Source organism: Dunckerocampus dactyliophorus, chromosome 10 (genome assembly GCF_027744805.1).
Source record: "Dunckerocampus dactyliophorus isolate RoL2022-P2 chromosome 10, RoL_Ddac_1.1, whole genome shotgun sequence".
NCBI lineage: Eukaryota > Metazoa > Chordata > Actinopteri > Syngnathiformes > Syngnathidae > Dunckerocampus > Dunckerocampus dactyliophorus.
Window position 1 is genome coordinate 9,171,047 of NC_072828.1, and position 24,093 is coordinate 9,195,139.

Sequence of the window (24,093 nt, forward strand, 5' to 3'; positions counted from 1 at the left end):
GATTTTTAGTAAACTACGCATTACGCACTAAAGTACACCGTTTGATGGTTTATTTTATCATTTGGCGGGTGGCACAGATGAGTATCATCTGATGTTTTTAAGACTTATTTATCACTAAAACCCCTATGTGATTAATAACTATACACGTGAATGACGCGTCATCCCTTCTGCTGACAAAGTACAAACATTGAAATGCTACACCCTGTGCTCTTGTTTTATTGTACTGCTAATGAAATGATGTATTACATACGATACAGAGCCAACACTTAGTGGTCACTTCATTTGGTACACAATGTAATAAACATTCAAGGAGCATCTCATTTTTGATAGCGCAGGTGATATAGATCAGGCGAAGGAGCCAAGATGGAGGTGCTCAGTTGCTCTTGTCGGTGGTGAAGCTCCTCCTGCTCCTCCAGCGTAGCAGCTTGAGGAAGTTGAGGCTAGCGTTGAAGACCTTGTCGTGTTCAAACACCATCTTGTAGAAGGTGTCAATGGGCAGGTCGCCGCTGGGGTCTGCGTACTTGAGCGTGGTCATGGGGGTGTACAGTGTGTTGGTCTGGTGGCGGAAAGGCGGGTTGTCCATGGTGATGATCTTCAGAGTGTGCTGCAGGAGACAAAGAGATGCAGTTAAGAGGAAGACGAGAACGGGGAGCAAGAGGAGGACACTACCTCGGCCACGTCTTCGGCCGTCTGCCCAAGCGTTTCAAATATTTGTTTGTAGTTCTTCAGGTAGATGTTGGTAAACATGTCAGCCGTCACTTTGTCTGCGTTGCTGAGGTCCGTCTTCAGACCTTCTTCGTACACTTTACGCTCAAATTCTGTGATGACGGGGCCCGGCTCGATCAGACTGATGCTGAGGAGGGAAAAACATGTGACAGTGAAGACCATACATGGACATAAATACTGGGACACTACCAGGAATTTGAAAATGTGGAATCCTTCCTAAAGCGGTCCCACAAAATTGGACACATACAGTACAACTGTCCAAAATGTCTTGAAGGTGAAGACTCTAGTCCAACCTCTCATTGCTTCATTCAGTGATTAAGAGCAGTGTGATTTCTATCTGGTGACCTTCCAAACAATGCAGGAAGTCAATGACAGCTGTGGGATGTATTCTGGACCTGGTCTCGTCAGTCTACTGTGTAAAAGGCGGGCGGAGCTTCTTGAACAGAACCTTACTTGAGCTTAAACCTCAGCGCTTGCACGGCCAAACTCTCACAGAAGCCCTCCACAGCAAACTTGGATGCAGCGTAAACGTCATTGAAGAGGATCCCTGAAAGGCGCACAGAGAGGTTGACAAGAAGAAAGAACAGGTTTTCAGGGAGCACACATTCTCAAGAAGAACAAGTTCTTAAGAAAAACAAGTTCTCATGATGAATAGGTTCTTATGAACATGTTCTTGTGAAGAACATGTTCTCAACCAGGCCTCACCTTGGATCCCCATGACGCTGCTAATGACCACGATGTGACCTTTCTTGCGTCGCTTCATATCAGGAAGGATCTCCTTGAGCAGCCTAACCAGTCCAAAGAAGTTGGTGTCCATGACGGTCTTCATCTCGTCGATGGACTGGCACTCGATGGGTCCGATCAGGCCCATGCCGGCATTACTGACTGAGACAGGAAGTCAAGCAAAAATGGACAGGAGTCATGGAGGACACACGGTGGGGGCAAGGACTCACTGAGGACATCCACCCTGCGCTCGGGAAGGCTGTCCACGCAGGCTTTGATGGAGGTCTCGTCGCACACGTCCAGCTGTTTGATCTCCAGAGTGCGGCCTAGCGTGCGACCGGCTGCCTCCACCAGCGGCTCGCCCTTGCTCAGGTTCCTCATGGTGGCGTAGACTGCAGCCAAAAGACATACAACGTTATTTGGACACGTCTTCTGCTCAAGTGTGAGCGTGTCTGTCCAAAAGTGATGGGAGGTGCCCGCACATGCTTGCAAAAAGTGGAAAAGCTGCAAAATCTGCAAAAAACATTTCTAATAACTTGAAATAAACAACAAAGAGTCAACTCACCATCCGTTAGCTGCTAGCAGGAGCATTTTACACTGACTTTACACAATAACGGCGGACATTTTAAAAGGAAACTGTCAATTATTAAACATATTCATTGGCATTTGCTGTCTAATACACGATATGCAAATTGTTAGGTTGAGTGGTCGATACGTCACCCACTGCCCCTTGTTGCTTGGCAGAGTTCTAGTCATTTCTGTGCCCAATATGCTATTCGAAAACACTAAGTTTTGGGAGAAACAGGAAGAAGGAAAAAATCTGAACTAAAATAAGTTTATCACTAACATTTTCTGACATTTTAGTACACAGACGTCGGTCAAAAAAAATAGACCAGGGATGTCCAAACTTGTTCTACCAAGGACGTCATACAGAAAAATCAAAGGATGTGGGGGACCGCTTTGATATTGTCATATATTTTTTAAAGTTTGTAAAAAAGCTAAAAATTGACATAACCAAAGACAATGCCTTGTGTTATAAGTTAATATTAACATTTAATTTTTTTCCTCTTTACATTGTGCCTTTTTGCTCTATTTTTTTTATTTTTGGGGTTTTCATTTTATTTCTACAATGTGCTGCTAGCCAATAAAAAACAAAGCACGGGCCACAAATGGCCTCCAGGCTGCAAGTTGGACAACCTTAAAATACACAAGCAGCCTTCTTTTTGCTCCTACCATGTGACCGCTGACCGTCAAACATGACCTTCACTCCTTTTCTACAGCATCCTCATCACACACACACACACACACACACACACACACACACACACAGTACAGGTGTGTTTTACCCATGAACCTCTTCTTTTCATCCTTGGCGATGCGTGTGGCCAGAGAGAGGCCGATGCCTGAGGAGCATCCAGTGATGAGGACCACCTTCTGGGTCATGGCGTTGTGTGGAGCTGACGAAGACGTGAGATTGTCCAGAGCGCAGCAGGTGCTTTCCTTTAATTCCCGCTGCTTAAGCCTCACAAGTGCAAGTCAGCAGAGCGCTGCTGATGCAGGACGTCAGTGCGGCGTGTGGATAACACAACAAAACAAAGCGATTGCCACTCCAAAGCTGACGTTTATTAAAAAGGTGTGTTTGCAATCAGCAGAAAAAAAGACAATTCCACTAAAAACAAGCAAAGACAGGACAGGGTAAACATGTGACAATCACATGATCCTCGAAGGCAGGGTGTCCAAACTTTACAGTTTTTATTTAGTTAAAAAAAAAAAAAAAAAGACTAAAACCAACCTCATATGCTAGTTAAAGAAAAGACAACCTGCATGTCAGCGTCAACATTTAAACTTTTTCTCCGTACATTCTGCCTTTCTCCTCTTTTTTGCAATTCTGCTGCTGTTTCTGAATTGTTATAATGTGCTGAGCCCGCAATTGGCCTCAAGGCCGCACTTTGGACAACCCTGCTCTAGGACATGAAGTCAAGTTAGGTTGAGTCCTCTATTAAATCCCCCACCCCCTTTTGGTCCACGCCCACATGGCTGTGAAACATGTGGACTGGCTAGCTGTATTTTCTTTTTCAGAGTGTTGTTGTTAAAGAGCTGCAAGCTGATTGGCCGCCAGGCTGAGGCTGACTAAGCTACATGGCAAGCAGGAGCGTTTGCATGCTAATGTGCAACTTGCAGGCTGGCCAGAAGGTCTTTGTCCCACAAGGTGGGGTCCCAGGCCATGAACCAGCCAGTGAAGGAGGGGGGCTCCTCCCCATGTTTGATGATGCAGATGGGGGTACCACGGCGACCGGAGGGGTCAGAGTTCACATAGTCCTCGGCTGAAACAAACAGAGGTTTGCATGAGTGTCTTTCCACATCTAAAAGTTCTAGTCCATCTTACCAATGCGCATGCAGCCACTCTTCTCCGTCTCGTTGGCGTCCTTTCCGATCCAAATGAAGATCTGATCGGGAAGACAAACGTTAGTCTCCGCTCACGTGAAGACAAAAATGTTGAAGACGTCAGGAGGAAGCACCTGATCATGAGTGTCCAGAATCATGATGTCATCGGTCTCCAAGTCTAACTGGTCCAAGTCTCCAGGGACTTCCTCCACCTGAAGACGAGACGCTTGTCACAAAGTACACAAAGATGTCTTTGTCTCACACAACACAACATCATCTCACAATCAGTCTGCCCGTGGCGTTGGAGCATCCAAAGAGTCGAGGACACTGCAAGACTGGGTCACGCAGGACCAGCGAGGTTTGGTAGCTCTTCTTCCCACCCAGCGCCTCCCAGAAGCTTGCTGGTGGCGAGCAGAGAACAGAAGTATTTAGCCTGGCAGCACGGTGGGATCAGACCTGCGCGTCACCACTCACTTGGCTCCTTGGTCTCCGCCACCTCAGTGGGGGTCCCACCAAGCATGCCCGCCACGTGTTTAGCGGCTACCATCTCCTCCGCTGTCGCTCCACGGCCCTTCCACAGGAAGTTCCCGCTTGGGGATTTGAGCACAAAAATGTCGTTGGAGTTCAGAGACGAAGCGTCCGGCGCCACCTGAGACATGAGACCAGAGAGCAGTAGGGTCAGCTTCTATTTGAGATGCCACCCTCTGACGCAAGCCCACCTCCACGGCCCGGGTGGCTTTGGTGCGGCTCTGGCGGATGTGAAACAGTCGCTTGGCAGATGCCACCTTGTCGCCACCCTTGCGGGACGTCCCACCCTGGTGGACCACCAGGGGTTTGCCTTTAAACACACTCAGCAGATGAGGAGGTTCTTGGCCTTGAGTGACACGGACCTGAGCAGAACCAACACCACCACGCAGCTTAGCATCCCCTTGATTGACAACAACACTGGCTACAATGACTTGGTTCATGCTAAGCTAACCAGTGCTTTGTTGACAAACAGAAGAGACAACAATTTAACCAAAGTTACTTGAGTTGCGATGCCTCCCATGGAATCATCCAGGTTGACAGCCAAAATGGCGGAGGCACCCAGTTCGTCCTTGGAGCACTTGTTTCCTTGCCTGAAGGAAGCGGTGGTCCACTGTCAGTCAAATATTTTGGTGGTTGTTGTCTTCTAGCTTTATTGATAGCATCTTTAGTAAAGCCATCGACTCCTAAAGATTGAGAAGCACGCTAGGAGCTAGGAGGGCTCACTGACCAGATGTAGATGATGTGCTTTTCTCTGCAGTCATTGTAAGAGTAGAGCACTAGGTAGCAGTCGCCTCCAAAGAACTCTCCATGGGTGGAGGGGTCCACCAGCACCTTGTCTCCTCCTTCTACACGCCAGATCTGGGAAGAAGACACCAGCACAACTTTGAAGAGCATCAGAGAAGAGGCGGCGGCAGGGTGGCGAGCCTACTGACTTGGACTTTGCCCGAGCCGTCGTCCACCATGCCGTGCTGGGCAGCCATCCTGGTGTTGTTATGGAGGCTGGAAGCGTCGAAGGGAATCTGCTCGACGACGGCGATCCTCCCGATGGTGTATGGCTTGCTCGGCCCGGTGCTCTCGTCCTTGTCCATCCAGTTCTCAAAGTACTCCTTGAAAAGTGTGGTTTCAGCCCCTTGCGGCAGAATCTGGATCTGCACGTGTCAGAACCCCGGAAGAAATGAGGACATTGCTGGATGTCAAAATAAGATGGAGAGTTGGCTGAGGAGATTACCTGGCAGTGTGGGGAGTAATTTTTGTCTTTGATGAACTTTTTGGCAGCTTGAAAACTGTGAGAGCGTTCATCCTTGCTGGCATCAGATCCTGCATGGTGGACACAGGCGTCAAAGCAGCTCAACGCTAGCAAGCTAACTTCTTAGCAGAGAGCAGAAAGTTCAACAAGTTCTGGTTTAGTGCACATGAATGTCTGATGTGGCATCTTTGTTGTTCATCAAGGAGAACTTATAGATCACCTATAGATCAGTGTTCCGCAACCAGCTTATTGAGCCAAGGCACATATTTTACATGGCCTTTTATTGTGGGCAGTCTAAGGCACACCTGTGCACTAATTATGGCGTCTAATCAACATCTTGATATGGCACACCTGTGAGGTGGGATGATTATCTCAGCAAAGAGGAAGTGCTCACTATCACACAGATTTAGACAGATTTGTTAACAATTTGAGAGAAATGGTGATATTGTGTATGCGGAAAAAGTTTTAGATCTTTGAGTTCATCTCATAAAAAATGGGAGCAAAAACAAAAGTGTTGCGTTTATATTTTTTTGAGTCTATGTACGTTCTGTCATCTAGTGGAAGAGCATTTTATTGTTCTTCCTGCTACTTTGACAGCACTAGCATAGATAGATGAACAAAGTTTGTAGTAAATAATAATAAAGTAATTTTTTTTACCAATTAAATGAAATTGGATCATTTCTGATCTTCCACCGCACACTAATTCAAGATTCAAGAGTTTTATTGTCATGTGCATAGTAAAACAGCAGTTATACCATGGAGAGGGTGAAAACCTTCAAGTTCCTTGGCACACACATCAGCGAGGACCTCACCTGGTCTCACAACACCCAACAAATTATGAAGAAGTCCCAAAGGAGACTGTACTTCCTGAGAAGACTGAGGAAATTTGGCATGCCCACCACAATCCTGAGTTGCTTCTACAGATGCACTATCGAAAGTGTCCTTACCGCCTCCATCACTGTTTGGTACGGTAACTGTACAACACGTGATAGGAAATCACTCCAGCGGGTGATCAAGACCTCACAGAACATTGTTGGGGCAGCCCTCCCCTCACTGCAAGACATTTATAAAACTAGAGTCCTACGAAGAACACACAACCTCATTAAGGACAGCACACATCTGATGTGTGTGCCAAGGAACTTGAAGGTTTTCACCCTCTCCACCTCAGTCTCATCAATAAACAGGGGTCTATGCGGCTCCTTTTCCCTTGTTCTTGGGTCAGTGATCATCTCTTTAGTCTTATCTGTATTGAGAAGGAGATTGTTATCACGACACCAAGCTATGAGGTCCACCACCTCTCTTCTGTATGATGTTTCAACACCACCAGTGATCAGTCCGATGACTGTGGTGTCATCCGCAAATTTAATGATGCTGGTGTTGTTCTGGGAGGCCACGCAATCGTAGGTGAAGAGCGTGTAGAGGAGCGGACTCAGCACACACCCCTGTGGGGTCCCAGTGCTCACAATTCTTGAGCTGGATGTGCGGTTGTGGACTCTGACTGACTGGGGTCTGCCTGTGAGAAAGTTAAACACCCAGTTACAGAGGGAGGGAGACAGGCCAAGTGTGAGGAGCTTATTTGTGAGTTTGTGGGGGCAGACTGTATTAAATGCAGAGCTATAGTCTATAAATAGCATTCTGACGTATGTGTCCTGGCCCTGTAGGTGAGAAAGGGCTGTGTGGATGGCAGTGTTGACTGCATCATCCGTGGACCGGTTCTGGCGATATGCAAACTGTAGGGGGTCCACAGTTGCCGCCGGGATGCTCTTTTTGATGTGGGTCATGACTATACTTTCAAAGCACTTCATAACAATAGGAGTGAGTGCTATAGGGCGATAGTCATTCAAGCAGGTCACGTTGCTCTTCTTGGGTACGGGCACTATGGTGGTGGACTTAAAGCATGTCGGTACAGATGCTTGTGCAAGCGACAGGTTAAATATGTCAGCAAGCACATCAGCTAGCTCTGATGAGCAAACCCGAAGTGCACGTCCTGGGATGTTGTCTGGCCCTGCTGCTTTTCGTGGGTTTGTTTTGTTTAGAACCCTGCGCACATCAGCTGATGTCACCATGAGAGGTGAGTCCTGTGTGCTCCCCAGGTTCAGCCACCCTCTCTGCTCATCAGGAGTTTGGGTGTCAAAGCGGGTGTATGGCAGTGTATGCCATGTATGCTAATGTATGGCAGCACAGTGGTTTGGAATCATTGCTACAGATAACCTTTAAAAAAACCTGAAGAGAACCTCTAGCCCTGTCACGATAATCGATAAATTAATCCAACGATAAAAAAAAAAAAAAAAAAACACCCAACAAGTTGATCATTTTGCCACCTTGATAAATTGACATGTGCATGTATGCCTGTTTTCCCTGTCTCTCTCCCACACAGGCTGGATGCCAAGAGGGTTCACTCTGCATGTATCTGCATTGGTTCTATAGTGGAATGAACAGAGTGAACCCTCCTCTCATTCAGCCTCTTTGTCCCCCAGTAAGTGGAGGCGGAGCTACTAGTGAGAGGATACACACAGTGCTAGCAGTTAGCAATTTAGCAAGGAAAAGCTAATATGAATGAAGGCACAAAAGCCATGGTTTCTAAGCAGAATGCTACAGCCCCAGTGGGAGGTGCAGCAGAGCCTTCGTCCCGACAGTCAACACTTATAGATAAATATATACACATACATACACACAACAAAAATATAAATGCAACACTTGTTTTTGCTCCCATTTTTTATGAGATGAACTCAAAGATCTAAAACTTTTTCCGCATACACAATATCACCATTTCTCTCCAATATTGTTCACAAATCTGTGATAGTGAGCACTTCTCCTTTGCTGATATAATCCATCCCACCTCACAGGTGTGCCATATCAAGATGCTGATTACTGCACAGGTGTGCCTTAGACTGCCCACAATAAAAAGCCACTCTGAAACGTGCAGTTTTATCACACAGCACAATGCCACAGATGTTGTAAGATTTGAGGGAGCGTGCAATTGGCATGCTGACAGCAGGAATGTCAACCAGAGCTGTTGCTCATGTATTAAATGTTCATTTCTCTACCATAAGCCGTTTCCAAAGACGTTTCAGAGTATTTGGCGGTACTTCCAACCAGCCTCACAACCGCAGACCTCGTGTAACCACACCAGCCCAGGACCTCCACATCCAGCATGTTCACCTCCAAGATCGTCTGAGACCAGCCACTCGGACAGCTGCTGAAACAATCGGTTTGCATAACCAAATAATTTCTGCACAAACTGTCAGAAACCGTCTCAGGGAAGCTCATCTGCATGCTCGTCATCCTCATCGGGGTCTCGACCTGACTCCAGTTCGTCGTCATAACCGACTTGAGTGGGCAAATGCTCACATTCGATGCCGTCTGGCACGTTGGAGAGGTGTTCTCTTCACGGGTGAATCCTGGCTTACATTTTTCAGGGCAGATGGCAGACAGTGTGTGGCATCGTGTGGGTGAGCGGTTTTCAAAACCGCCACAGAGTGGCCTTTTATTGTAGGCAGTCTAAGGCACACCCGTGCACTAATCATGGTGTCGAATCAGCATCTTGAGCAAAGGAGAAGTGCTCACGATCACAGATTTAGACAGATTTGTGAACAATATTGGAGAGAAATGGTGATATTGTGTATGTGGAAAAAGTTTTAGATCTTTGAGTTCATCTCATAAAAAATGGGAGCAAAAACAAAAGTGTTGCGTTTATATTTTTGTTGAGTGTATATACACACACGTATATATGTATACATACATACATACTTTAGTTTTTTTTTTTTGTTTTTACAGATATAAGATATTTACTCTTAAAATAGATAATTTCTTTATCTTGGCTGCTAATAGAAGGTATCACGCTAGCCAACTACCTTTCCAGATAAAAATCTTGTTGTCTTTGCCGTTGTCCACGATGTAGCATTCCTTCTTGGAGAGCAGCATTTGCTTGAAGGGACTCTTGTCGGCCACCTGAGTTACCTTCATCTCTTTGCTGCTGGCGTTGGAAACCTGCGGAGAAACATCTTCATGGCTGACGTGTTCTCGTTCAGTGAAAGCGAGTTGATGTGTTCGTACCATGTACAGCGTGGCCGGGCTGTGTACGTGCGCAGGTGTGTCGCAACTTCCCGGCGGCAGTTGGGGCAGCGGTCCTAGCACCTGAGAATGTTGACATGGTCGTCAGAACACCGCCATTAAGTTGAAAGAGAAAACTACACGACAAAACAAAGTCAAAGACTGTCACTGACAATAAGATGGAAATCTGAAAAGTCATAATCTATTAAAAAATATTCTATTGTGTCTTTTTTTCCCCAATGCCAAAACTTAATGGCAGTATTCTAGCCATCCATGAAAGCAGCTGATGACATCATGAGGTCACCTTAATGACAGTTTCCGGCTCAGAGCCCTCATCGATCAGGTGCATCGCCGCTCGTCCTTTCCGCTCGTTGTCGCGAATGTCGCGGGCGACCAACGTGGCTTTCAGGCGCTCGTAGCGGTTGCTCTCGCTTCCCGCCCAGGAGAAGATGTCCTGTCAATCACGCCGCCAGCACAGGTCAACCAAAGGGTCAGCACAGATACAGGTGCCCCCAGGCCCTTGAGCGAGACTCACCTTTCCCAAGTCGATGATGAAGCAGTCTCCTTTGTTGAAGCTCAGCCACGACAGGTCCACCTCGGTGGCTCGGATCTGATGGCGACCTTTGACCTTCAGCACGCGCTGGACGTTGGCCTCGTTTGTAATGATGTGATTAAAGCCTGAGGCCACGCCTCCTTTCTGAAGCGCAGGAGAGAAGCATATTCTAGTAGGAACTTCCAGCCGTGTCAGCAATAATTATGATATAGTCATAAGACTAATACCAGATTAATAAATAATGTAATGATATTTGGACAGAACATGCGGCCAAGCTGACAGGTCACCTGGTACTTAATGCCTTTCTTGAAATAGCCCATGAAGTTAATAGACTCGTAGTTCTGGAACTCGGTGAACTGTGTGGCGGCGCCTTGCAGGAAGTCATCCAGTTGGGTCATGAAAATGGCGGCGGCCCCTTGCTCGTCCTGAGACGTCTCCGCGCCTGCATTAACACACCGTGGCCGTCAAGCACAGACTTGTGGTTCTGATCCGTGCACTGCGAGGCGTCATGGGTACCGATCCAGGTGTGAATGCAGTAAGCCGGCGCCTCGGTGGTGAAAAGGACAATGTAGGAGTCTCCAGTGTAGAAGTTTCCGTGGACTTCAGCCGGGACCGCTTTCAGGTCCATCTTCTCCACGCGCCACACCTGAAGGCCCGGCTTTTTTCCCGCCGCCTCAAACTCTTTGTGGGGCGCCATCCTCTTCTAGACCTGACGTGAAAAAACAAATAAGCAAGTAGCTCACCTGAGAGGGAGGTTTTCCTTGCCTCTGTTGCCAAGATTTCATGCGAGTTGTTTTTCTTTATTTATGAGGGGCTTGTAGACATGCTCCATGTGTCAGGTAACTTGAGATGACTTCTATTGTTGTAGGAATACAATGACTTAAATGTGATCTACTTATTTATTCCAGAACACACAAGATCTGTTGCTTGTCTGGTTAAAGTCATGGCTCGCCGGGACATGTGCCGCCTCACCCGACTTGTTCCTCTGCTATTACCAAGATTATGGGATGGTCCCTCCCTTCCTGGTTTGGATTTAAGCTTCACATTTCCTGAACTCAAACACCTCAATGACATACAAAAGAACAACTTCGTTCTGTGTCTCTAGCACACACGCCCTCTCAAAGATTGTACATCGGGAAGTTCAACAAAGAGAACAATGTTACGAAGTTCATGTTTAAACATTTCGCTTGGGGGAATGACAGAAAATAAGTGAGAACCACTGCAACACACCAACAGAGACTGTCAACAGAATTGATGTCTCATGTGTGACGGCATCGATGCGCACCCTTTAAGCTCCAGCAGCTGTCAGTATGAGCAACACATTATCGATACAGTTTGGATAATGTGCCGCAACGCTTCAACGTTTTCAGCAGCGCCGAAGAACAAAAAGGCTGAAAACCAAGCGGGCACAGCTAAGGAAAAAATGCAACGAAGCTACACTGCTGCTGGAGAAGCCAAGCAGGGAACGAAGTACTCACGACACACGACAATAGTGGACCAGAAAGCAATGAACGTGAAGTACCACGAGGCAGGGAGAAGCAGGAGTCAGACGAGGAGCGGGGAACAATATGGCAAAGTGTACGCCAAACAGTACATTTAAAGTAGTCCAGCCATAATTGGCTGCAGGTGTGTACAGGTAGCTTCTTCCAGGCCAGTCAGCAGTGTGCCTGTCTGTAACAGATTACAGACAGGCAGCAGCACCACCACAGATCATGACGGTTACCTGCTGATGATTGAGGAAGTTGTCACAGAAGAAGTCTTTGTGTTGAGCTTCACGTCTCACTGAAGCACACCACTTATATAAGGTAGGGTGTCAGGAGGTGTGGCCTCGGCCCCACCCTCAACCGATGTGTCAGCATAGACACACCTCCGCTGTCCTAGTCAGTTATGGAGAACAAAGTTTGTTTTCACTGTTAAAATAATACATGTGTGACTTGCTAGCATTTTTTAAAATTTAGCTTTAGCTTCACGACCTTGTAATGTTCTTCACTGTGCTCGTCTGTGCCCCCCGCTTTGACGCTTGGCATGAAGGGCACACACACACACACACTCGCTCTGAGGGTGTGATTGTTATCCTCAGGTTGGGTTGTGTTCATTGCATGTATTACCGTGTTGTTGGCTGTCGGCGTGTGCAGACGGCAGAAGAAAGCAACGCTATGTCGCCTCACATTAACGTTGCTTCCATCGCGGCGAGCAGAGTCAGCACATTTTTCCTAATTGTGAAGTGTGAACACAATGCGGCACAAACACACACACACACACACACGGATGAACACAAAGTCTTGTCCCAACTTGAGCGGACCAGAACAAACCCGCCTGTGTTTTGTGTTGCAAAAGTGCAGAGGGCGTTTTGGATCAGCGCCAGTCACAGCTTTCACAAGAATGTCGCTGAACCAACATGGAGCAGGTCTAAGATGGTGGTGGTGAACTTGTCTCTGACTCTAAGCGAGGAGTTCTGCAAGGTTCCGTCCTCAGGCCACTGTGATGGCACACGCAATGAAGAGTCAAGGATGATTGTTATTCGTTAACAACTACACTACTCTGTTTAGTCAATCAAAAAATGTCAATAAGGCTAAAAGCTGAATATTTCAGAGAGTCAAAGTGAGCTTTTGTCGTTCTTAGGAGAATATCCTGCATGCACAACCACCGCCAACACTGGTGGGCACCGGAGAGAAAGCGGAACAGAAACACTTATCGGATGAAGCGGCCTTATTTTCCGGAAAATGTAAGTTCTTTTCAAATGTAAATATCCTCCATTGTCCTCCCTTTTGGACTGCAAGTCAAGAACTGCTCGTCCTGCAGGTCGGCCTTGACTACAGGAAACGCATCCTGCGGCCCGGCTTTCTCAACATGTTTTTCAGGTGTGGCATCTTTGTCATCTGCCGTGAGACCGTCCCACTGTGTCACCATGTGATGTGTGCTGTGTGTCGTCAGGGAACCCCCGGCTGGTCCAGTATGTGTGTTCCACTATAGTGACCTTCAGGAACGGTTTGGTGGCGCTGGCACAATCAGGCATTGTCATGCAGGGTGTGTTCTGCTGTCCCGAGGGCATCGGGCCCGACTCCAACCCGCTGAGGACGCTCAAGGACCAGTACTGCGTCACCAGGGCTCCATGTCCCACCCATTACCGCAAACTAAAGTAAAGCTGCACTTCACGATGAGTAGCAATGTTACAAAATTATGAAACTTGTAAAATCAAGTCTGTGATTAATTATCTCTGATAAAGCATGACTTGAACTTTTAATTTGATACCTCATTCACTTCTACCCCAAATATTCAAGAAGTTAGAGCAGATTTTATATGGGAAAATAGTGCCTTTGGTCCCCATTGCTTTAATATTGAGGCAAGACAAAAGCTGTGATCGACCCACGCACCTCGGCAAGTACAACCGTACTACAACATATATCATCACGTAGGCTGTGAAAATCTGTCTTAAAAGTCAGCCGTTTACATTTTTTGAGAACCAAAAAGTCCAAGGATGAAAGTCAAGTGTGATATTTATCATGTATGTGCCTCACACTGCATTTTCACCCCACACTAACCACAATGCAAACGCTAAATGTACAGCATACCTTTTATCTTTTGCTATAACTCCAGTACGTGAGTTTGAAAGACTTAAATTTGTACTTCATTTTCCAAGCACAAATTTGACTTGATGTGGTCCAACACTCAATATAAATCCGACAGCAAATTGAAGATGAAGAAGTAATCTACCAAATAAACATGTATACGAATGAAAATACACACAATATCTTGTGAAAAAATAGCATTTTTAGGGACGTCCTACAGAGCACGCACACTCAGTCAGATTTTTTACATCGCTAAAATATGGGTTTTGTAAAATTGCTACTATGAGCAATATCTCCACTAGTGATGGAAATTTAGGCTCTTTCTAGAGAGCCGGTTCTTTTGGTTCGGCTCACTAAAAAGAGCCAACTCTTTCGACTTCCAAGTGGCTCCTCAGAGTTTTATGTTGTCTTGAATGAATGTATTACCCAATTACGTGTATTGTGTAAAATGAATTACTAATGTCAAATGTTTATTATTGAAATGAATTTACAGTGTTCGCTTGCTCTGTCACAGGTTTTTTTTATGCATTTTCTTTTTCTGTTACAGGCCGAGCCTGGACCTGTAAGAGGAATTGCATTGTGGGAAGTTGAGTGTCTCTCTTCCCTCTGTCTGCACCGCCCATTTTTTTCCGTGTCTTAATTGGCTGTCAATTGGCTGGCATTGCCAATCAATCTCCTGCCATGTCTCCCGCATCATCGCTAGCTTGCTTGCTAGCTTGTAAATGAATCCTCGGTGCGTCTGCAGCAATGTGTTTTAACAAGGATACAAAAACGCTACAGTACAGCGGAACGGCGCCAGGACCAAAAGGCACGGTCACAGGAGTGAAATATTCTCGTGTTGATCATTAAGGTTGATCGTTCAAATTTTTTTAATTAAGCTACTTCTCGGATTTCACATATTGGGGGCAACTTTGGGAACCTATCCCCCGCAATAAATGAGGGAACACTGTATTTAAACTTCAGTGAACACAAAAGGAGCCATCTCAATAGACAAATTAGGCCAAAATAGGTCAAAGTCCTAACTATTTAAAATCAAACAACACACCATCAACAAAACATAAATGAAAAAGTGCAAAACGGAAAGAAAAAGCAGCATTCAAGTAACAGTTGTCTTTGCTGAAGACTAGCATTCAAAAAAAGATGTGCCTCAGGGACTGATTTTTCCTTACCCTTTCTGTGTCTGGCCAACCCGTCTCCCTCCCTCCTGGCCTGAAGTGTCGGTCACGAGTGAATCGGCTCCAACAGCACCACAGCGTGTGTTTAACCCCGCCCCTCCCCCTGCTTAGCGTGGACACAGCGACGCCGCCACACATCTTGACCAGTGACATTCGCCTTTAACAAAAAAAAAATGACGAGGAAAAAACGAATCTGCTTCCAATTCGCTCCCAACAACGTGAGCCGGCTCTTGGAGCCGATTCGTTCGCGCCCAACACATCACTAATCTCCACCTTCAAGCACTTAAAAAAAGAAAGATATGCTCATGATAAACATTTGATTTTATTTCTATTTTGGATCATTTTGTGAGACAACACGTGAATTAACAAACGTCTCGTCGGTTAGTGCAAACACAGCTAAAGAATGAGACAAATTGAACACAATGAAGTTCTGCCCTCTAGTGGCCCCGCCGGGACTGCTAGCTAGCTGAGCTGTGCAGGAGACGAGCTAGTTAGCTTGTTCGGTCCAACGTGTGATGCTAAGCTATGAATTCATGAGACAAAACAAACATTTCCTTCCATGAATAGGATCATGTGGAAGACATGAAGGACATTCCTCACAGAAAGTGACAGCAAAAACAGGAGTTTTCAACATAAAGTCACATTTGTCATCACTTTAGTGGGTTTTTTTTGTTCACAACACAACATGCTAATGTAGCACACTTTGCTAGCAAGCACTGAACAACAAGGCTCGCTGCTAGTATTAGCATCAAGGCATTTAGCTGTGTAGTTGTCACACAATGTGTGTGTGTGCATGTGCGTGTTACGACAGTACTTCCAGGGTGACAGCTCCTGTGTGTTTCTTCAAGATGGCGACCGCCTGCTCGTGAGTGACACCATCCAGTCTTTGACCGTTGACGGACAACAGCTGATCACCTCGCTTCAGGCGCCCATCCACTGCCGCCGCGCCCTGTGTACAAACAACCACACACATTTAAAAGAGTCTAAGGAGCAGCTGTACACATGCACAAACACCGCCGCGCCCTGTGTACACACGTGCACACACATTTAAGAGTGTAAGTAGCAGCTGTACACATGCACAAACATGTGCAGGCACACACACCTTGCTGAAGACAGTTTTGACATAGATGGGAAGATCTCCATGTGTGCTCCCAAATCCTCCAACGATGCTGAAGCCCAGTCCATCACTAGTTTTTTCTAGACGGATGGTGCGAGAACGTGGACCTCTGCAGGAGGGACGGGCAGGTTAGTGCTGGACTGCAGTGCGTGTGTATGTGTGTGTGTGTATACTCACAGTGTGTGTGCGAGGTGTGTGTCATCAGTGTGAGAGGACAAAGTGGACATGTTGTCCAGCTGACTGAAGATAGCACTCATGTTAGTGTCTGCCACCACCTGACACACACAAGCTAGCGTTAGCATCCGACTGCATGTTTACACATCATGCTAACATGTAAGAATGCTAGCAGCTTTGGCACAGCATAGACCAGGGGTGTCAATCCCATGCCGTGGAGGGCCGAGACACTGCAGGCTGTCTTTCCAGCAGTCACTAAAGCAGGTGATTTTAATGGTCAAGTCCTCCTTCAATGTGAGGGAAGGAGCTCAATTAAATCACCTGCTGGAGAGAAAATCTGCAGCGTTTCGGTCCTCCATTGACACATGTGGCATAGACGCTAGCATTAGCTATTAGTACATGTACACACCTGGACCATGCTCGTGCTAGCGTCCGCGTGTGTGTATGTGTGTCTGTGTGTGAGACCTGCAGACAGATGTCTCCACGTGTGTGTTTCATCATGTTGACCACGTCGTCATGTGACAGACCCTCCACTGATTGATTGTTGACACTAACAAGCCTGTCGCCCACCTAGACACACACACACAGTCATGTGGTTGAAAGACCACACACACACACACACACACACCTTGAGTTGTTGTGTTTTGGCGGCGGCGCCATCGTCTTGAATCATGGCGATGAAGATGGGGGCATCTCCTAATGGACTACCCCTGCCCCCTGCTATGCTAACCCCCAGAGAGTCACATGCACCCTGAGGAGGACAACAAACAACATGAGTCAAAGGTCACATGGGGAGGTTCTGTGTGTGCGCATGTGTGCATGTTACCCTGGTGATGTGCACGGTGCGGATGCCAGCGTCTGTCAGGACAAGAAGATGTTAGAATGCTAACGCTCTAGCAGCAAGTGCAAAAGTGACGGACCTGTGTTTTCATCAGGACAGGAAGTGACATCATCTTCGTCTGACATTATGCTGCGGCTTGGAGCTAAAAGGTCACTGCATGGGCTGGAGGTCAGCGTCTTCAAGAGGGGAGGGGTCGCAACACTTTCTCCTCCAATGTTATCCTTCTACAACAAAAATGTACATTTGAACACTCTGGACTGTCCCTCATTCACTGTACACCTGGGAGTGAGGTGTGTGTGTGTGTGTGTGTACTCACATGTGACGTTGTGCAAGTGGTCCAGGAAGCAGCTTTGAGTCGGCCCACTTCCAGGAGGACAGGACCTCGTGCACACTGTGTGGAGATTGCAGAGGTCAAGGGGCAGGGCTAAAGCCTCACTGTGTGCGCACGCGCATGTGTCACCTTTAAGATGGCGGCCACAGCTTCCTGGGAGGCGTGTTTTGTGTCGCGGCCGTTGACAGACAAGATGAGGTCTCCTTGCATGAGACGACCATCCAGCTCGGCAATGCCCCCTCTGACCACCTCAGAGATGAACACGCCACTGCCGCTCCTGCACACGTGTACGTTGCATGTTATGACTACGTTATACGTTACTGTATGTCACATGTTACATATTATGTTACACATTACGTCACATTATGTGGTTATGTTACGACATATTGCATATCGCTGTTTGATGTTACTGTTTGTTACATGTTTGTTGCGTGTTACATGTTACATACAGTATGTTCAATGGTTATGTTACTGTATGTTACATATTATGTATACTGTATTTATGTTACTTGGTTATGTTACAATATGTTACATATGACATCATATATTATGTGGTTATGTTACGACACGGGCCACACGGTGTTCTAGTGGTTATCATGTTGGCCACACGGTCAGGAGATCGGATTTCTGTGTGGAGTTTGCATGTTCTCCCCGTGTGTGCGTGGGTTTTTTCCGGGTACTACGGATTCCTCCCACATTCCTAAAAGGTTAGGTTAATTGGTGACTCTAAATTGTCCATAGGAATGAATGTGAGTGTGAATGGTTGTTTGTCTACATGTGCCCTATGATTGGCTGGCGAACAAGTCCAGGGTGTACCCCGCCTGTCGCCCGAAGTCAGCTGGGATAGGCTCCAGCATACCCCCGCGACCCTAATGAGGAGAAGCGGTATGGAGGATGGATGGATGGATGTTACTATACATGCGATATTACATATCGCTAGTAGTACTACATGTTGTGTTACATATTACATATGTTAAATGGTTATGTTACTGTATGTTACATACAGTTGTTACATGGTAAATGTTACATATATATGTTATATATATATATATTACATATTGTCATTACATGTTATGTTACTGTATCTTACATTACATGTTATGTCACACATTTTTGACTGCTGTATGTTACATAAGTTACATGTTATATTACATATGTTACACTACGTTATGTACAAACAGTATTACCCATGTTATGTTACATATTATGCTACAGTATGTGTTATATGTTACTACAGGTTACATATTGTTCTTACATGTTATGGTACATACAGTATTACTGTACATATTATGTTACATGTTACGTTACATATTATGTTATCATGACATGAGATGAGGCCGCGGTCATTAAGGCGGGTGTGGACCTCTTCCCGACAATGCTGACACCAAGCCCTCGTCCGCTCTTTCTGTGGAGGTCCACCAAAAAGACGTCCAGGTTCTGATGGTGCGGGTAGCAATCCTCGTCCCTCAGAACCGTCAGAAGAACTTTGGACGGAGTCTGTCTGAGTGCCAAGATGGCCTCGTCATGTGACGCCCCCCGCAGATCCACACCGTTCACCTGGAGGCCATCACCACCATCATCATCATCATCATAACCATCAGGGTGGTGTGGAGAAGAGTGAGAGAGTACCTCCAGGATCCTATCTCCCGCCCACAGTCGACCATCTCTGGCTGCTGCACCTTCTTCATACACCTCATGGATCACGATGGCCTGCTGGGCGCGCCACACACACACGCACACACACACATGCACGCACACACACTTCAACACACAATTGACTGGAAGTCCAACACTTAAGTTAAGTTGAGACTACCAGTTGCGTGTCTCTCCCTCCTACGACACTGAGTCCAAGTCCACTTCCACCTTTCCAGATCTCCAAGGTGGTCTCCTGACCGGGAAGCACCGCACAGTGCCGAGGCTCTGAGGAGGCGCAGCTTCCTGCCGCTCAGCGTGTCAACAAATCAATCAGTTGTTGTGCGTGTGCACGTGCATGTGCATGTGTCAGCGCGTGTCTGTACCTTTGATTGTGTCATGTGACGCACCCCCACCTTCGCTGCCGGACCACCTGCCCGACTGATTACACACTTTGGTCAGTTTAACAGTCATCAATAACCTCAATGACTGATGAATGTTATTATCGAACAATGACAGTGTTTTCTTTCGTCAATCCAAAATGTATCGACCAATCAATGAGTGCTCATTCTTGATGGACCTCTGATCACATGACACGCACTGACCAGGCCAAATCGATGGATGATGCTCCTTACCTGCTGCTCCGTGGGGGCCTTGGCAGCCTGCTCATGTTTTGATGTCTGGAAGGAAACAACAAACACTCTTTCAGCAACACGCCTTCAGGGGTCAGAGGTCAACGCACCTGGCCAGCGTACCTCCACAATGGCGTCGTCCTCCCTCAGACTGCAGGGGGCGCCGTCGCTGGTTCCTTCCGCCTCTTGGCTTGTCTCGTCCTGTGTGATATCAGGTGACTTCAGCAGCACCAGAGGGTGTCAGATCGTTTGCATATTTAATTATCCTAACCTGCATGTCTGAGGATGGGAGGAGCATCACATTGTCTGGGGGGCGGGGCCAGTCCGTGGGGGTAGAGTCTCCTGAGGGCGGCGGGGAGACGCTTGGCTGGGCAGATTGACAAGAAGTGAATAATGACTTCTCCACCTGGGCGCCACTGACCAGGAAGTCGTGTGTGTGTGTGTATGTGTATATGTACCTCAGGGGTGGTAGCAGGGGGAGAGGGGAATGGAGGGACGGCCATGTTGTTTATAGCATCTTGGTTTCTGCAACAAACAATGTCAACAACAAACATTTGATGACATCATCAGCTGGGCAGGGTTCATGTTTCTCCAGCTGATTGGACAGAAGTCAATCATCTGACCTGACATCAACCACCACTTGATGTTGTCATGTGACATCACGCTTGTTGTCACGCAAAACAAACACAATCTGAAATATGGTTAATAAAATCATGACAACAAAAAGTCCTTCTTGCCTGAGCAGGATGAGTTTAACCTTGGAGGCGGAGCTCTTGATGATGGCCGAGGCATTCTGGTGACTGCGCCCGTAAAGGGTGTGATCGTTCACCTGTCAAACAAGTTTAGGATATCATCTTGTGACAATGACAAATGATGATGGTGATTAAATACAAAGTTTGCCCTAAATGTCATCTGTCAGGCTGCACAATGTCATCTTTAATCAAATTCCACCTTTCCCCCGCCACTTCTGAGACATACAGAGGTTAAAGACGAAAGCGTGGCCTCACCTCTAGGAGTTCGTCTCCCACATGGATGCGTCCGTCGCGTGCTGCCACCCCGCCGGGATGAAGGCCCACCACAAAGATGCTGAGTCGGGAGCGGTCGCGGTTTCCCGCAAGGCTGAGACCCAAACCTTGCCGCTCCTTCTCCAGCTCCACGCACAACAGCTCCCCCCGCAGGTCGCCATAACGCTCACACCAACGCTCTGCAGTGGCGAGGATGGCGGCGAGGAGTTAGCATGCTACAAGTCCCTCACGGAATCATGCTAGGAACCTTTAGCCTTTGTTAACATGTTAAGCATGCTAACTCTAAGCTATCTTTTAAAGAGCTTTGTCGCCACAACACAGAACAGACGCCAAAAAGGACACAAAGAGAAAGGTGACCATGGACTACAAAACATCTCTTCCCACTGTACCCTCATGCTGATGAGCATGTGCACAAACCAGTCGTGCACGTTAATAAGGACGCCACTGTTATCTGAGCAGGAACCTGACAGGTCAGCATTTGAAAAGGTGATAGGTCAGCATTGGAAAAGGAGAAATAAAATGTCCAGCAGGTGGTGCTAGTCAGTGTCAATGAGCTAAAGTAGCTGTAGCTGCTGCATTTACCATTCAAGCTAACATGTGACAGACTGGCTTCACCTCAGGTAAAAATCATATCATAATCATATCCTTATTATGTTTGCTATTTTTTGGTACATGTTAAAACGTCCACTGTCTTTAAACGACGTTAGCACTCCTGCTTTTCAGGATATGCTTGTTTGTTTACGAATAATCTCAGCAGAAAAACATGTCAGCCTTCCCTGCACAACATGCTGAGCTGGCATGAATATCCATTAGCATTTTTGCAGCAATGTCGGCATGGTAGTAAATATTATCGGATAGCTGATGAAGAACGAGGCGTGAGGACCTTGGGTGTTTGTCATATGACCTATCAGACAGCAGTAATACACACACACACACACAGGCTCATGCAGAAAGCAGTTATGAGGCTGTGTGTGTGTAGGCTACAGCCCCCCCCCCCACACACAGACACACAATCAGTCGCGAAGGAGATGCTGTCACTTTCAAAGAAAAAACCCACTGCAGCATGACGCCTGTGTGTGTGTGTATACATGCAAAGAGGTTAAAGGTGACCTCCACATGGAGGTAGCATCTGTGACGTAATCACTGTGGCACACACGCACACACTAACCTGACAGGAACATGGTCCATACTTCAGTGACGACGTCCAAACGTTCACATCCAGAAACACAGCGTGTGCAAGCGTGTGTGTGACAGAGAGCGTGTGAGAATGTGTCTGTGCACGTGGCTGTGCTGCTGCGATATGAGGCAGACAGCAAGCGACGGCTATGTTATACGCACCCCCATACCCATCAGCCCCCACCTGACTCCACGCTAGTACAGCGCCCCCTCCTGTACAAATAACACACTAACATGCTAACAACATGGAGTTTATTATTATATTAACAACACGTCTAGCAACTACATATGAATATTGTTTTTCAAATAGAAAAGACAGCTTCCTACTCTGTCTGTAAGGACACAACATGAAAAGCTGTTTATTCACATGAATTTACAAACACAAAATCGTGTCATTCATTGTCAAAATGAAGTTATTCATGATATAATTAAATCAAGTTATTATTTGCTTCATTCACCCAAACAGAAAGTAGCGCTCCACTGACCACGCCCACTCCACACTACTAGCCACACCCACTTAACCACACTCACTGTAATAGGCACTCCCACTAGCAGCCAACAAGATAAACCCACCAACCAGCAGCAGTAAAGCCCTGACAAGCCCCACTATCTGTATGAGATGCGCCAAACAAAAGCAAACAAAGCAAAAGCAGCGACAGAAGAAAAAATTAACACATTGCCACTTTGTAAAAGGGGGGGGTCATACAAGGCCTGCAAAGACAGAAAAACACTTGTTAGTGTACAGCTAGATGCTAACTGCTAGCAGTGATGATAAGGGGACACAATACACACACACACACAACTGCTGTCATTAGGAACGCCCCCCTCGTCTACAAGCGAGCCATCTATAAGATTGACTGGTGGAGGAATGTGACAGGAAGTGTGTGCCACTGACCTTTGGCCTGCTTCAGCTCTGAGCTCAGCTCCTGCTCCGATTGACCGGGAGGCCTGTAAGGTGGCGGCTGCCGCACAAGAGGCGGGGCTAATGCTGGCCCCTGCAGTGGGACACAAACAATGTATTTTCACATTCTGACTCATTGAGGGGATTACCATGGCTACTAGATGTATATGTACTGATATCACCAGTTATCACAAGTTGTTGGTACCACCAAGTAAACGCTCACACATTTCTTTGTGGCTTCACTTCTTACCAGAGAGTGTGTCCTCTTGTCTGCCTTGTGTCTTTTAGACGTGGCCACTGGTAGAGACACCGCCTGACACACACACATACACACATGCATTCATTTTTTACATGAGATGTTGGTGTGTACATGTAACATCCTAATTATCACACAAACAGCAAACTATTTAATATGTGTGTTTGTGTACCCGTGGTGTAGCAGACAGACTCTGGACGATGAAGACGACAGGACTCAAAGCTGATTTGATGGCATTGACAGCCTCTTCATGACTGGCAGCTCGCAGGTCCACTCCTGACACCTGAGAGACACACACACACATTTCCATCACGTGAGAGGACAAAAGAACATTCATTCATGTTTGTTTTCAATTTATGAAGACAAAGTTTCACCATGAAGTCAAACAACACAATCAGACAACAAACAGCTATCACACTGGGCCTGCAGCTCATAACATGCCAGATGCAGCCATTAGACTGGACCCTCAGATGAAAGTGTTGCAGGTGTCCTATCCCACCTCCAGGATCTTGTCTCCAGTCTTCAGACACTGGGTCCTGGCAGCAGGACTTCCAGCTAGGACCTGCTTGATGAAGATTCCCTTGAGTTCTTCTCCGTTCCTCAGACGCTTGATGACGTGATGACCTCCCACGATGCTCAGGCCCAGCGACTGGCCCTCCTCAGGCCACACCTCCACCCTAAAGAACACACACATGCACAATAGGAGCCCAATATGGCACCGAAATGCAAATCCCACCAATTCTACCTGCGGGGGGGTTCCCAGTGACTGAAGGCAGGGGTTTCCTCGCCCTCACCCTCCTCACGCTCAGGAAGGTCGCTGCGTGCACACACACACACACAAAAGAGGTGTCAGTCATTAATTGACTGAAAGTGAAACAGGTGACCTACTTGTGACCTCTTCGAGCAGCAGAGAAACCTCCTTGACTCCGCCTCCTACTCTTCTCCATGTTAATCATGCTCATGAACCTCCACAAAAGACAACAACAAAGTCAACGACTTGTCTGCATAACGCAGGAGCAAACTAACAAAATGAGACGCCTGTAGCCAGCA

The 24,093-nt window shown here is 46.9% G+C and overlaps 3 protein-coding genes across 7 annotated transcripts in view; all 3 read right to left on the minus strand.

The window, feature by feature from the left end:
• Nucleotides 1–200: 200 nt before the first annotated feature.
• zgc:109982 (uncharacterized protein LOC553564 homolog) lies at nucleotides 201–2,939 on the minus strand. Its single transcript, XM_054789840.1, has 6 exons — nucleotides 2,796–2,939; nucleotides 1,680–1,841; nucleotides 1,432–1,611; nucleotides 1,180–1,273; nucleotides 670–853; nucleotides 201–604 (listed from the first exon to the last, which is right to left on the minus strand). Exons 1-6 carry the CDS (start codon nucleotides 2,890–2,892, stop codon nucleotides 374–376), a joined length of 948 nt encoding a protein of 315 aa, XP_054645815.1. The 5' UTR covers nucleotides 2,893–2,939; the 3' UTR covers nucleotides 201–373.
• A 111-nt stretch (nucleotides 2,940–3,050) lies between these two features.
• On the minus strand, nucleotides 3,051–12,978 carry scinla (scinderin like a). Its single transcript, XM_054790898.1, has 17 exons — nucleotides 11,938–12,978; nucleotides 10,731–10,923; nucleotides 10,502–10,656; nucleotides 10,197–10,358; nucleotides 9,966–10,115; nucleotides 9,665–9,745; nucleotides 9,463–9,598; nucleotides 5,591–5,679; nucleotides 5,295–5,510; nucleotides 5,090–5,220; nucleotides 4,862–4,952; nucleotides 4,554–4,724; nucleotides 4,309–4,483; nucleotides 4,117–4,235; nucleotides 3,969–4,046; nucleotides 3,836–3,896; nucleotides 3,051–3,773 (listed from the first exon to the last, which is right to left on the minus strand). Exons 2-17 carry the CDS (start codon nucleotides 10,909–10,911, stop codon nucleotides 3,613–3,615), a joined length of 2,157 nt encoding a protein of 718 aa, XP_054646873.1. The 5' UTR covers nucleotides 10,912–10,923; nucleotides 11,938–12,978; the 3' UTR covers nucleotides 3,051–3,612.
• A 2,221-nt stretch (nucleotides 12,979–15,199) lies between these two features.
• patj (PATJ crumbs cell polarity complex component) overlaps nucleotides 15,200–24,093 on the minus strand; it is a 29,042-nt gene continuing 20,148 nt past the window's right edge. For 2 of the 5 annotated variants that reach the window (XM_054790894.1, XM_054790892.1), the window contains exons 24-48: nucleotides 23,932–24,009; nucleotides 23,789–23,860; nucleotides 23,543–23,720; nucleotides 23,216–23,326; nucleotides 23,038–23,100; nucleotides 22,782–22,881; nucleotides 20,693–20,889; nucleotides 20,423–20,514; nucleotides 20,144–20,210; nucleotides 19,957–20,052; nucleotides 19,809–19,886; nucleotides 19,689–19,733; nucleotides 19,440–19,494; nucleotides 19,235–19,359; nucleotides 19,051–19,134; nucleotides 18,785–18,978; nucleotides 17,551–17,698; nucleotides 17,407–17,481; nucleotides 17,170–17,314; nucleotides 17,076–17,107; nucleotides 16,878–17,000; nucleotides 16,715–16,819; nucleotides 16,253–16,350; nucleotides 16,061–16,184; nucleotides 15,205–15,907 (exon numbers count right to left, since the gene is read on the minus strand). In XM_054790894.1, the coding sequence (XP_054646869.1) occupies nucleotides 15,761–15,907; nucleotides 16,061–16,184; nucleotides 16,253–16,350; nucleotides 16,715–16,819; nucleotides 16,878–17,000; nucleotides 17,076–17,107; nucleotides 17,170–17,314; nucleotides 17,407–17,481; nucleotides 17,551–17,698; nucleotides 18,785–18,978; nucleotides 19,051–19,134; nucleotides 19,235–19,359; nucleotides 19,440–19,494; nucleotides 19,689–19,733; nucleotides 19,809–19,886; nucleotides 19,957–20,052; nucleotides 20,144–20,210; nucleotides 20,423–20,514; nucleotides 20,693–20,889; nucleotides 22,782–22,881; nucleotides 23,038–23,100; nucleotides 23,216–23,326; nucleotides 23,543–23,720; nucleotides 23,789–23,860; nucleotides 23,932–24,009 (2,632 nt within the window). In that variant the 3' untranslated portion in view covers nucleotides 15,205–15,760. Of the gene's footprint in view, nucleotides 15,908–16,060; nucleotides 16,185–16,252; nucleotides 16,351–16,714; nucleotides 16,820–16,877; nucleotides 17,001–17,075; nucleotides 17,108–17,169; nucleotides 17,315–17,406; nucleotides 17,482–17,550; nucleotides 18,979–19,050; nucleotides 19,135–19,234; nucleotides 19,360–19,439; nucleotides 19,495–19,688; nucleotides 19,734–19,808; nucleotides 19,887–19,956; nucleotides 20,053–20,143; nucleotides 20,211–20,422; nucleotides 20,515–20,692; nucleotides 20,890–22,781; nucleotides 22,882–23,037; nucleotides 23,101–23,215; nucleotides 23,327–23,542; nucleotides 23,721–23,788; nucleotides 23,861–23,931; nucleotides 24,010–24,093 lie in introns of those variants that run through there. The other 3 variants (XM_054790895.1, XM_054790896.1, XM_054790897.1) reach the window with 3 other exon arrangements.

Excerpts from the sequence above, each read along its gene's own strand:
- zgc:109982 (XM_054789840.1), bottom strand. The coding sequence starts at position 2,892 with ATGACCCAGAAGGTGGTCCTCATCACTGGATGCTCCTCAGGCATCGGC. Across the intron at positions 1,842-2,795 it reads TGAAAAGAAGAGGTTCATGG|TCTACGCCACCATGAGGAAC; the intron begins GTAAAACACACC and ends TTTTGGCTGCAG. Across the intron at positions 1,612-1,679 it reads GCGCAGGGTGGATGTCCTCA|TCAGTAATGCCGGCATGGGC; the intron begins GTGAGTCCTTGC and ends TTCCTGTCTCAG.
- scinla (XM_054790898.1), bottom strand. The coding sequence starts at position 10,911 with ATGGCGCCCCACAAAGAGTTTGAGGCGGCGGGAAAAAAGCCGGGCCTT. Across the intron at positions 10,359-10,501 it reads AGAAAGGCATTAAGTACCAG|AAAGGAGGCGTGGCCTCAGG; the intron begins GTGACCTGTCAG and ends CCTGCGCTTCAG. Across the intron at positions 4,236-4,308 it reads GGCGGAGACCAAGGAGCCAA|CAAGCTTCTGGGAGGCGCTG; the intron begins GTGAGTGGTGAC and ends GCTCGCCACCAG.